This window comes from Mirounga leonina, unplaced genomic scaffold, assembly GCF_011800145.1.
Source record: "Mirounga leonina isolate KUSES-001 unplaced genomic scaffold, KU_Mleo_1.0 Mir_151, whole genome shotgun sequence".
Taxonomy (NCBI): Eukaryota; Metazoa; Chordata; class Mammalia; order Carnivora; family Phocidae; genus Mirounga; species Mirounga leonina.
This window is the reverse complement of record NW_023270377.1, coordinates 77,037,348-77,050,523: the sequence shown is the minus strand read 5'-3', so window position 1 is coordinate 77,050,523 and position 13,176 is coordinate 77,037,348. Positions and strand designations below refer to the sequence as shown.

The 13,176-nt window shown below is 38.2% G+C and overlaps 1 protein-coding gene across 17 annotated transcripts in view; it reads right to left on the bottom strand.

Moving 5' to 3' along the window:
* Positions 1 to 13,176, bottom strand: part of NEB (nebulin) — a 200,570-nt gene that overhangs the window by 108,530 nt on the left and 78,864 nt on the right. For 16 of the 17 annotated variants that reach the window (XM_035008051.1, XM_035008034.1, XM_035008039.1 and 13 more), the window contains exons 56-65: positions 11,987 to 12,094; positions 11,328 to 11,639; positions 10,660 to 10,863; positions 10,252 to 10,356; positions 10,058 to 10,165; positions 8,361 to 8,672; positions 7,864 to 8,067; positions 7,305 to 7,409; positions 4,503 to 4,610; positions 2,596 to 2,907 (exon numbers count right to left, since the gene is read on the bottom strand). In XM_035008051.1, coding sequence (XP_034863942.1) covers positions 2,596 to 2,907; positions 4,503 to 4,610; positions 7,305 to 7,409; positions 7,864 to 8,067; positions 8,361 to 8,672; positions 10,058 to 10,165; positions 10,252 to 10,356; positions 10,660 to 10,863; positions 11,328 to 11,639; positions 11,987 to 12,094 — 1,878 coding nt within the window. The remainder of the gene's footprint in view (positions 1 to 2,595; positions 2,908 to 4,502; positions 4,611 to 7,304; positions 7,410 to 7,863; positions 8,068 to 8,360; positions 8,673 to 10,057; positions 10,166 to 10,251; positions 10,357 to 10,659; positions 10,864 to 11,327; positions 11,640 to 11,986; positions 12,095 to 13,176) is intronic. The other variant, XM_035008050.1, reaches the window with a different exon arrangement.

The window sequence follows — 13,176 nt, the reverse complement described above, 5'->3', positions numbered from 1 at the left end:
AAGAGAAAACATAAAACACACTGTATGTGGATAAACTACATGAGTAGGAGTGGGTTTTTTCAGTGGTTAGATTACATTGGGTTTTATTGGTTTCTATATTTTTCCTTATCTTTCAAAATATCTGTAATGCTCTTTAAGAATAAACACAGAAAGAAGTGAAGATATAGTAATGACACAGAGCTGCCGAAGCACTGAGCAGAACTTTCCCGGCCTTAGCACTGCCCAAGGCTCAGGGCAGTAAACAACCATGTCACTGGTCCAGGGCCCTGGTCTCTTCCCACCAAGTGCTCAGGACAAGAAGATGGACTCCTTTCCAGAACTGTCTTTCCATACCTTTCTCTTGTGATTTAAAATCATTTTTCTGCTAAGGATTTTTGGGAACCCATTAAGTATTCATAACTACTTCACAGCAAGGGAATTGGACCTTTGCCCAGCTCATTTGAAGGATTTTACCATTAACAGCAATTAAGTAGAAAATAGAGACTGATATTTTGCAGTCTAGACAAAAAGCCTGTTGTAATTGCCCTACACTCACTACTAATTGCCCCCAAAATAACAACAACAAGAATGAAAACAATAACTTTTCATACCTCTGGAGTGCTTTTTAACTTTCAAACGACTGTTAACTTTCTTTTTTAAAAATTTTATTATGTTATGTTAGTTACCATACAGTACATCATTAGTTTTTGATGTAGTGATCCACAATTCATTGTTTTCGTATAACACCCAGTGCTCCATGCAGTGTGTGCCCTCCTTAATACCCATCATTGGGCTAACCCATCCCTCACCCCTCCCCTCTAAAACCCTCAGTTTGTTTCTCAGAGTCCACAGTCTATGGTTCATCTCTCCCTCCGATTTCCTCCCCCCTTCATTTTTCCCTTGCTTCTCCTAATGTCCTCCATGCTATTCCTTATGTTCCACAAATAAGTGAAACCATATGAATAATTGACTTTCTCTGCTTGACTTATTTCACTTAGCATAATCTCCTCCAGTCCCATCCATGTTGATGTAGAAGTTGGGTAGTCATCCTTTCTGATGGCTGAGTAATATTCCATTGTATATATGGACCACATCTTCTTTATCCATTCATCTGTTGAAGGGCATCTCGGCTCTTTCCACAGTTTGGCTATTGCAGACATTGCTGCTATGAACATTGGGGTACATATGGCCCTTCTTTTCACTGTGTCTTTGGGGTAAATACCCAGGAGTGCAATTGCTGGGTCATAGGGTAGCTCTATTTTTAATTTTCTGAGGCACCTCCACACTGTTTTCCAAAGTGACTGTACCAACTTGCATTCCCACCAACAGTGTAAGAGGGTTCCCCTTTCTCCACAACCTCTCCAACATTTGTTGTTTCTTGCTTGTCAATTTTTGCCATTCTAACTGGTGTAAGGTGGTATCTCAGTGTGGTTTTGATTTGAATTTCCCTGATGGCTAATGATGATGAACACAGGCAACATGATGACAATTAATTCTTATCTTTCAATAATCATTCTCAACGTGAATGGCCTAAATGCTCCCATAAAACGGCACAGGGTTGCAGACTGGATGAAAAGACAGGACCCATCCATATGCTGTCTACAAGAGACTCATTTTGAACCTAAAGATACATCTAGACTGAAAGTGAAGGGTTGGAGATCCATCTTCAATGCCAACTGTTAACTTTCAAATAACCATTAAGGCTGTATATCACAGGGTGGGGGAGGAGATCTTGGACAGGCACTCAACAAATAGACAGATGCAGGCAGTCTGTCAACGCTGTCACTCCAGGGGTGACATGAGCCATTTTAATTCTCTTTCATGCGCAGGCAAAACCTTTCTTTTTGGACACAATTGCAAAACACAGGGTGTGTGTGTCAAAAACTACAGAACAAATGTGGGTGGTTTCACAGGTGGGCTTGTACAGTTTCCAGTAATGGCTAATTAATGTATAATTATTATTCATTTGTTTTATTCTCCCAAATCCTCTAACACTTAATAATCCCTTCAAACAGTTATGAACTACGTGCTGTAGGAACTGTGTTTCTCACACCCAGATATGATACTGAAAGCAGCTGCACCAAGTACTAGGGTTTGGCATTACCATGTGACCCCTCTACAGAGAGCCGTGCCAGGAGAAGAAAATGTCAGTGAACTGACCCAACAGTTTACACAGTAACTTCTCTTATTTCATAATAACAATTAGCATAAGAATAAAAATTAGCAAGCATCAGAATTCTAATGATAACCTCATTTGGTTGGTAAAGAAGCTAAAAACAAATTTCAGAGTAATTTTTTTTTTTAAATGTGTTGTTTCTACCCCTCTGAAAGAATAAAAGAAAATGTCTCCATCTGGTGGACTCTGAATTCTAACATTGCTTAATTCTGGTTTTGTTTTTATAGGACCAAATCCAGTTTGTAAACTTCATTTCTTTATAAAGCCTATTAAACATCTTCATAATAAAGCAATAAAAAGTATATTCTCATTGAGATCTCACTCACTGATCAATAAATCAATAAATAGCTTAAGTGGGCCAATGGATTGCATATGAAGGATAACTTTTATATAGTTTAAATTATTTCTGAACTCAGCTCTTTTATAGATGCTGTACTCACATCGCTCTGGAGGTCATAGGCCTGCCGAGCATGGATGACGTCATTCTGGTCAGGCAGGCATGTCCACTCATGCAGGAAGTTCTTATAGTCCACGTCACTGACTAAGGTCTGGCACTTCTTGGCCAGGACCACCCCCAACATGTCCACTGGGCTGCTGAATTTGGTCTTCCACTTCTCAAAGTCCTTCTTGTACTCCCTGTCACTCTGGATCTTGGCCACATGCATGGACCACATTATCTTGGGGTCATCCTCAACATTTCGGGCTCCAATGTGGTGGCCAAGTTGCTTTCGGTAACCATCTTTGTATTTGTACTGAGATGAAAACACACAAATCAGGTTTTTATTATAAGCCCTTGGGGGTCAAAAGTCTGTACAAAATCACCTTGCTTACATCAAAGCTGTAAGTTGACTTGTGATAATAAGCATTAACTCAAGCTGGTATCCTGACCTTTACCCTTGAAGCTTATAGAGTTAAGAGAAGAGATGGAATCCATATAATTGTAGTGCATATCCCAAATCACCCATGGCCTAGTGATAAGGAATAATTTAGAGGCAGGTAGTGCCCACAGTGGGGAGAGGCCATTTGAACAAGGGAATTTGGAGAAATGAATTTTAGGTACTAAAAGTATATCAGGAAAGAGATGCACTTGGCGACATGGCATGTTTAATAAGTCGTAAAATGAGTGTCTGACTCCTGGAAGGATGTAGTACTCTAGGTCAAGGACCTAGTTTAGTATACCAGGTATTATGCTATTATAAACAAATAGTATACTATTAGTATACTAATATAATACTACTATTATTATACTAGTAAAGCTGGTTGGAGCATGCTCCAAAAAAGTCATGGGTTCTACTCCTGCATAGGCCAAGAATGTTTTTATTATTCCATGTCCAGTGATGTTGTCCCGGGATCTGAGGCAGTTATTCAAAATACACGCCTCTAGTCTCAAAGATCACTAAGTAAGAAAAGTATGGATGGGTCAGCAGGAGACAATATGGTACAGTGGGAAGTAATGAGGTTGTCTGGAGTTTCAATTCCACCACCTACTGAGAGTTTGGTTTTAGAAAAGTTGCTTAAAGCAATCCACAAAACAGGGATAATGACAAAACTTACGTGCTAGGATAATTATGAAGTATAAGTAAGATAACACATGTCAAGCTCTTAGCATGGAATTCTCAATACTTCCTAGTTGTCATTGTTACTTATAATTGTTGACATAAATTCATGGGGAGGTCCAACGTACATAACTAAAGTGAGTCACTAACACAATATAAAGGCCAGTGTATTGCCATATTCCCAGATCCTGGGCCCTTGATTTTTAAAGTAGTGGTCTGTTCCTCAAGAATCATCTGAGGCACAATGAAGGGATGATGGTTTTATTCTGGGAGGTATGTGCTAGACAGCCAGGAGCTGTTTTTAAGGGTACAATCTCGGGCTAGTAGCCACCTCTGGTAGGGATCCACTGCCTTCTTTTCATAATCTTAGAAAGGTGAATTATAATGGCAAGTGTCATATCACTTTTGTGAATATTGTATAGTAAAATGTTACATAAAGCCAGGACCTGATTCTCATTGGGAGTACTTAAGTTTGAGTTATACTTTCTAGAAGCACCGTGATAATTTTTATATCTCCAAGCCTGCAGCTGTGCTCTAATAATTTCCACGTGAATGGATCTTTCTCTGTTTTCGACGGGTGTTTTCATCGAAGATACTGTGTCCTAAAGGTTATAAACCCCTTGTACGAACATTGAATTTTTCATTTCCCTCAAAACTAGGTTTTTGAAAAATCCCACATAAATACACTAGGACATATTTCCAAAGGGCGAGGAAAGTTCTTTCTGAAGATTTAGTTCAGTGACAACGTCACTTCAGCCTGATTATATACTTGGGGCGACACTGTTACTCACATCACTGGCGATGTCCCGGGAGGCCTTGGCCGCCACGATTGGGATGGCATCACTTCGCAGGTCGTAGCCTTTCTTCTTCGCTTCTTCATTAGCAAGTTTATACAGAGTCTAAGTTTGGGCAAAAAATATATAAATACACATAGATGTTGACATTCATATCCAAAAACTGACAGGGGACTAAAATAATTCACTAAGTTCGACACAGGTAGGCCCCTATAATAATCTCACTCTGAGAGTTGTAAGTCTTTGCACTGTCTGCTGAAGACTTAAAAATGATACATTTTTAGAACATTGCAGCTTTTTTATTTTAAAACTTACGTTGAATTAACTAAATATAGATATATCCACTGTTTCAAAATTTTTAGTTATAACCATGAATCAGTTTTGAAGAGAACTAAAAAATTAAGCTGAAACTTGTGGACCTAAGGTGGCAAAATGTGGGTAAGAGTGAAAGACTTGATTAACTGTTGATCATGGACGTTAATGCAATCCACATTGATTCTGCACCCACTGTGTGCTCTGACTGGGCTAGGTACTTGGGAATCAAAGAGGAGTGAGACTTCTTCCATCGTCAAGGTTTCTGGGGAACTGATGGAAAGACTGGTAGCCTACAGACTAAGCTACCAAAAAGTCAAACCACGAGAGGTCATTTAAGCATATCATTGACAAAGGGCTCCAGGAAAGAGTAATTAATTCTGAATTGAGAATCAGGAAATTTCCTGCAGAGGGGCTGATCTTTGCACTGGACCTTGAGTGATGAGTATGGTTTCAGGAGACTGGGACAGCAGTCAACGCCAGAGGGCGTTGCATGAATCAAAGCACAAGGGAGTGAAAGTGCAGGGGTGTCAAAGTAAGTGGGGAGCAGTGCCAGGGACAAGTGGCAGCAAAGGACCGAGAAGAACCTGGAGTTGGACTGAAGGCTTAATGCTAATATAAATTGGTGCTTAATTCCATAGGAAATAGGAAGCCAACAATAATCTTTGAGGAAGAGTGACATAATCAAACTTGCATTTTATCTTCCTATCCTTTGCGTGACAAAAAGTACTAAAGGATTGAACTAAGCTGAGAGAGAAAAGATGGAGAAAGCAGACCAGGCAGGTTAGGCACTCTGTTCAGAGCATTATCCCTAGGTCTCTTTGAACCAACAGCAACACTACAGCCTCTCTGAGCTTTTGCAGCAAAGACAGAGTCCAGAATTCCAGAAATGCTGAGTGGCCAGTTATAGAGGCTCTTTGTTTCCTGAAAGTCCTGCACATACAATACATGCTTTTCTGTAATGATATAGGACACATATTATAGGCTTAGCTAAAAAATTCACTCCTTTTTGCTTTGCAAGTAGGACTTGATGTCTTTCGGTTTTGGAGACAATGAAGAGTTAGTTATATAAGCAATAAAATTATAGTTCGCACTCACCAAAATAAAATGACTTAAGATGGTGGCTCATCTAGCTAAATTCTCTAAGTTATATCCTGCAGAAGAGTGATATATTGTTGACTTACACTTTCAAAAAAACAGTATTTTCTTTGCTGGTAGCACAAAGCTGGGAGAAATAACTAATACATCAGCTGACAGAAAAATCAGATTCACAAAAATCTCCACAGGCTTAAACCAGTCGGCTTAATCTAGGAAGAAGGAACTGCAGAGAGATCAGTGTCAATCTTTGAACTGATTTTAAACTGAATTTAAGTTGCCAAAGGTATAAAGGCAGGATAGAGGAAACCTAGCTTAAGCCCATGTAAGATGTGTTTGGGTTTTAGTCGATCCCAAGTTCCACGTGCCCCAGAAGTGACAAAGCTGCCCGTGTGCCGGAGCCCTGGGTGCAGAATTAGAGGTCAAATGTCCAGAAGAGGAAAGAAGATGTCAACTGTATTCTACACTTGTAGGATTTTGTTTGGTTGGGAGGGTCGCATTTTAGCAGGGATGTCATGTGAGGAATGCCCAGGAACTGGGGATTGTTGGGGGGGGGGGGCAGGGGAGGCACCACAGTAGTTACCCTCATTTTCACGGAGTTGGCAGGGACTGGTTTTGCACAGCCTCAGACAACTATGAAAGTCTGCAGAGAGAACTCCGTGACTCTACATCAGAAGAATTTTCTTATGGAATTTTCCAGAACAAATGGGCTGATTTATGAGAAACTCCTTGTCACTGAGAACACTTAAGCAAGGACAGGGGGACAACCTGTTGGGTGGGGACTCTTGTACTAGAAGAGATGCTGACCTCTCAGCCTAAACATCCATAGTTCTGACAGGCGGGCATATGGCCCTAGGCTCATAGAAAGTGAAAAGAAATAGGCTCGCTGATATATACCTTGGCGGGTCCTCTCTCTGTTTCTGTCTCTTTCTCTGGGTTATTTGATAATACTGTGATTTTAGGCCTTGACTTAATTTTATACATTAAAAGTCTTAAATTTTGACTTTAAGCCACAATTTGGAAAAAATAAATCATATATGGAAAATATATCTAGCACAGCAATAAGGCATAAGGGGAAGATAAATGTATATTTAATCTATTGCTAATTTCCTAACTTAAAAAATTAATAAAAGAAGAAGGTCTGATTCATCTTATGGTTATTGCTTAAATCATTAATTCTTATATCTTTCACTTCATAAGTGATAACCTTTTTTACTTGAAGTTTGATGTTTAGGATGAGGATTGAGAAACGCAAGAGTTGCTATTCACATGGAGCAAAAAAAAAAAAAAAGATTCTTTATAAAGTTGTTGTATAGTTTTTTATCACCTTGGACAGATTAACTGAAATAAGAAACAACATGCAAACTTCATAGAATTAGCATCTGCTCCCACCTCGCTGTAGTTGATTTTGTTCATTCTTGCCAACATAATTTCTGGTGTGTCTGGCATGATGTGGACCTGCATCTTATCTTTGTCCCAGGCTTCCGTGTATAAACGCTATGAAAGGAAATATATAATGTCATCAGGAAAAAAATTCAGTATATGATTAAGAAGAATTTCAGGACCATAATGACTTTATAAAGAGAAATAACAAAAGGTTATATATACATCTTATACACATTATGTATGGCAGACACATCTTCAAGTAATTAGTGTATAGAACAGATATTTAGTGCCTTATAGTCTGAAATATATGTTAACAAAAGGAAATTGAGAGTATCTTTCATGCAAAGATGCTTTTCCATAAAAACATGTCATTTTATCAGAACTATGAAACAACTACTGAAGTAAATATTTAATATAAGTGACACACAGATAGATATGGATGGATGGATAGATAGATGTCTTCTCTTGCTCAACGCTTGCTTGCTTTCTTTTCTTGGTTATGCTTCTCTTTGTTTGATTTGGCTTTTGGAGTCCTACCTTTGTTCTCTGAATTTTGCAGCCTCACCTTGTTCATGGTGATGGCATTATTCTTGGCTAACACTTGTTCCAAAGAATCGGTCACGCTGGTAAATTTGAATTTGTCTGGAGGCTGGCGATAGATTTTATCACTCAAAATTTCAGTTGCCCTTTTGCATTTTTCCACATCCAAAGAGCCAATGGGAACCCAGCCGATGCCTCTCAACCACTGCAGATCTGACTTGTACATATTCTGTTGAGACAAACAGTCAGTAAATATTTGTCTCGGCATTGGGAAAACATGTTCATCTGAAGGATATGAAATAAAGAGCACTCTTGAAAATACACTTTGATGGACAGGTAGTGTATCAGATAATATTCTTTTTTGATCTGGAAAGTTAAACAATACTCACAAGGAAAGCAGAAATCCCATTCCCCCCTTGCAGGGGCTGGTAACCTTGGTGCCATCTATTGCTACCTTCTCCAAGCGGTGTTAATTCACTGATTTCCTACGTTTGCATGCCACTGTGATTCTCACATACTCACATCGCTCTGGAGGTCATAGGCCTGCCGAGCATGGATGACGTCATTCTGGTCCGGCAGGCACGTCCACTCATGCAGGAAGTTCTTATAGTCTATGTCACTGACTAAGGCCTGGCACTTCTTGGCCAGGACCACCCCCAACATGTCCACTGGGCTACTGAACTTGGTCTTCCACTTCTCAAAGTCCTTCTTGTACTCCCTGTCACTCTGGACCTTGGCCACATGCATGGACCACATCATCTTGGGGTCATCATGTATTGCTCGGGCACCAATGTGATGGCCAAGCTGCTGACGATAGCCTTCTTTGTACTTGAACTAGAAAAAGAAAAACACTTATTATCAACTATTTTAGCTTTTAGTTAAAAGCAATTACTAGGCCCTAATTTTCCTTTTCATTGAAAATATAGTGATTTCCTCCTGTATATAAATACATGTACTTCTTAAGCCATTTAGAAAATAAATATATACCTACACAAAAAATAAAGACATTATTCTACCATTCAATGATTACCATCGTATAACTGCTTTTTATAGTGTGTGTGTGTGTGTGTGTGAGAGAGAGAGAGAGACAATAAAATTAGAATAGGATCTCCTTTTTCTAATTATACAAGCCTTCTTCTGTGTCATTAAATATTCTCTATAAACATGAATTTTAGTGGCAGCAAGTATTACATTATATTGGTATATATTAATACTTTTAACCCTTCTGTGATTGTTGACCATTTATTTTTAAATTATGGTTACTTCTCATATTTTGGAAATAAAGAAAAAATATATTCTTGACTTCATGGACTAATGAAATAGAAGGATAAAAGTTCCTAGAAATGTAAGCAAAGAAATCACTTAAAGAAAGTAAATATTGGGGCGACTGGGTGGCTCAGTCGTTAAGCGTTTGCCTTTGGCTCGGATCGTGATCCCAGAGTCCTGGGATCGAGCCCCGCATCCGGCTCCCTGCTCAGCGGGAAGCCTGCTTCTCCCTCTGCCACTCCCCCTGCTTGTGTTCCCTCTCTCGTGGTCTCTCTGTCAAATAAATAAATAAAATCTTTAAAAAAAAAAATACTGGCAACCAATCACCAGATGCAGAAGCAAACATATGGTACCTGTGGATGGCTGGACTATGAATAATGTGTCCTATTTATTCAGCCCTTATAGGTTCATTAGTTCATAAAGCATGAGTTAGTTTTGAAGGAATCCTACAATGAGTTCAATTGTATATAAGAATATATCATGTGGAAAAGCCCAAAGGATGTCTGAACCTAGTCAAGTATCCAGTGTTTTTTTTGTAATGAATTTTTGTTTTTTGTTGTTGTTGTTCTTAATTTTTATTGTTATGTTAATCACCATACATTACATCATTAGTTTTTGATGTAGTGTTCCATGATTCATTGTTTGTGTATAACACTCAGTGCTCCATGCAGAATGTGCCCTCTTTAATACCCATCACCAGGCTAACCCATCCTCCCACCCTCCAGTGCTTTCATTCAGCAGGAAATGGAAAATATTTTGAAATGCATGTTGCTACAGACTCAACCATAGCTTTGTATTGAGAATTTTATTACCATTATTTTAAACTATTTACTTAGAAAAAAGACTGTTGGCAAGAACTTTAACCTCATAGCTTACTTACCCTACTATATAACCAGGAGACAGAAAAACCTTTGAGCTAAAGTTAAGGCAAAGAACTTTTTAGGTGCACTTACTTCACTTGCAATGTCTCTGGAGGCCTTGGCCGCCCTGATGGGAATGGCATCCAGCCGCATATCATAGCCTTTCCTCTTGGCTTCTTCTAGGCCAAGTTTATATAGTTTCTGAAATAGACATAAATCATCATGAGTTTGATTTATAAAGTGCAGTATAAATACAATCTATCATACACCATGAATATATTGCTGACCTCACTGTAATTTATTTGGTTTTGTTTAGCCAGTAAAACTTCAGGAGTATCTGGCACAATGTGGACAGTGGTTTTATCTTTATCCCAAGCTTCTGTATAGAGGCGCTAAAGCAAACAAAAAAGATGTGATTAGTACAGACTAGTAATGAATAGATACATAAAAATAATCTGTTTTAATAATCTGGTTCTTAATGAGAATAAAGATAGTCTGCTCTGTGAGTTGGTATTTGTGACACCTTCAGGTCTAGATGTGTCGTATCAGTAGAAAGCACAGCACTTACTTAAAAACCACTTTAATACCAAGCAAAAGAATTAAATATGATTTTTCTTTTATAGAAACAGATGTCTATGTTTACACACACACACACACACACACAAATACCCCCTTCAAGTAAAGACAAGACTTACATGGTTCATGGTAATAGCATTGTTTTTTGCCAAAACCATTGGGATGGAGTCCATAAGGCTGGAAAACTTGAATTTATCTGGGTGCTGACGGTAAATGTGATCACTCAAAATCTGGGTAGCTCTCTTGTTCTTTTCATCCTCAAGAGAGCCACTAGGTAACCAGCCAATGCCTCTTAGCCACTGAAGGTCAGCCTTGTACAAATTCTGAAATTATAGGTGATAAACCACTTAACATAAGCATAATAATATGCCCCGAAAGAAATAAAATTATATATTACATATTTTACTAGACTATATATATTTAAATGCTTGAATTCTTGGGAAATTTACAAATGTGTTGTGAATCTATGGACTATTCAAATCAGAAGCATATTTTGGAAAACATTTTACTTTAGAAAGCATTTTAAATAGCAGCACATAGAGAATGATCCAACTCTTCTAGATCAGAATACTAGAGGCTTTCACCAAAGCAGGAGAATATTTGTTGGTTCTTTCTCTGTGGGATAATGGTGCCTCCAGATATTTGGGGGACTGGATGGGGCATGGGCATTAATCTAGGGACATAAAACTCAGTTGTGTAAACTCAACTCTGCTCACTTTAGGGAAAATTTGGTTCTCAGGAAAGCAGACATGATATTTAGTTGGCCAAAGGAAAATCTTAGACTCACATCACTCTGGAGGTCATAGGCCTGTCGAGCATGGGTGACGTCATTCTGGTCAGGCAGGCATGTCCACTGGTGTAGGAAGTTCTTATAGTCTATGTCACTGACTAAGGTCTGGCACTTCTTGGCCAGGACCACCCCCAACATGTCCACTGGGCTGCTGAACTTGGTCTTCCACTTCTCAAAGTCCTTCTTATACTCCCTGTCACTCTGGATCTTGGCCACATGCATGGACCACATCATCTTGGGGTCATCTTTGATGTCCCGGGCTCCAATGTGGTGGCCAAGCTGCTTGCGAAAGCCTTCCTTGTACTTGTACTAAAGGAAAAAAATATGTCTTGTTCCTTTCAAGATTAACTTACAATTACAAAGCACATGAACTCCACATATTTCACAAAGCCTAGAGAGCCACAGATTTAAGTCTTTTGATAGGAAAGATTAAAGGCTAACTCCAGGTACAAATTTCATACATAATAAATTTCATACAAATTCCAGCTACAAATACCTTGAGTTTATCCTCATCCCACACTACATCTTTGGGATCATTCCACTCTGTTTTAATTTGTTACTCCTTGGAAGATTTTGTTCAATTTAAGATTAAATTGAAACTTTGTTAAAGTGATAAATTGCAATCAAATCAATATAAACAGTGGAAAAAGTCTTACTTCACTGGCAATTTCTCGGGATGCTTTTGCAGCTTTGATTGGTATGGCATCAAGGGGAAGATCGTAACCTTTTTTCTTCAATTCCTCATAACCCATTCGGTAGAGTTTCTGTTAAGAGATGAAGATCACTTTGGGAAAAGCTGTTTTCCATAAAAAACTGTAGCATAATGAATGCAATGTGCTAAATATTTTAAGAGTCCCTGAAAATAGTATCTGCTCTAGAATACTCAAATGTAATTGGAAATTATGCCCATTGATTGTTAATGATCCTATTTTAAACTTTAAAGCTCTTCGATTACGCAGATCAACAAAATTAAATTTCAGCTCTTCCCAAATACTTATGAGAATGAGGCAGAAGTAAATTGATAGAGAAATGAAATAAAATATCATTTAGGTGCTGTTTTCCAATTAACTATGAGTGTTTCATTAGAAGTTTTTGTTAGAAAAGAGCCATGCCTTTCATGGGGAAAAATTACGCCTAATGGGCTGTCTCTTCCACGTAGCTAACACACTATAAAATAATCTACTTTACAATATAGGGCTGTCCGTAGTAGGATCCGCATCTGTAGGTAAGAAACAAAATCCTTCATAATTTTTTAAATCTAAGATTTTTCGGAGGAAACTTTAAATGTTAAATTTAAAAGCTTAAGAGAAATAATTTTTTTCTTCAGGTTTGTTACATAATGAAATATTTGAGAATACAATTTAATGCACTTTGTCCAGAAACCAGATTGTTTAAAATGCCTATTGATCTTGCAATGTGTTTATATTTTAGACGTTTGTGGCATTATTCGAATACCTTATTTAATGTTGAAGTCTCTCTATTAAAGTTTAGAATTTGTCTTTAAAATATTTAATTTTTACATCTACAGATTTCAGGAGATTCTTCTGACAATAAAAATAAAAATGGAGTTCTCCTGCATAGGTTTTTTAATGCTCATTCATTCGAAATTTCATTGAATTTCATGTGTGTTGGGTACTTTACTAGCTAAGCACTGCAGGCTCAATACAAATTATCTCTGACCCTGAGAAGCTCCCATCCACACACCGGAGAGCAATATAAACCATTATATTAGGATGATAGGTGTAATAAAGGACTACAAGGAACAGACAGCACAGACCCTCAACTCTGCCTGAGACAGGGAGTACCTATTATTTTGATATTCAAGCTAAAAACCACTAAATAAGGA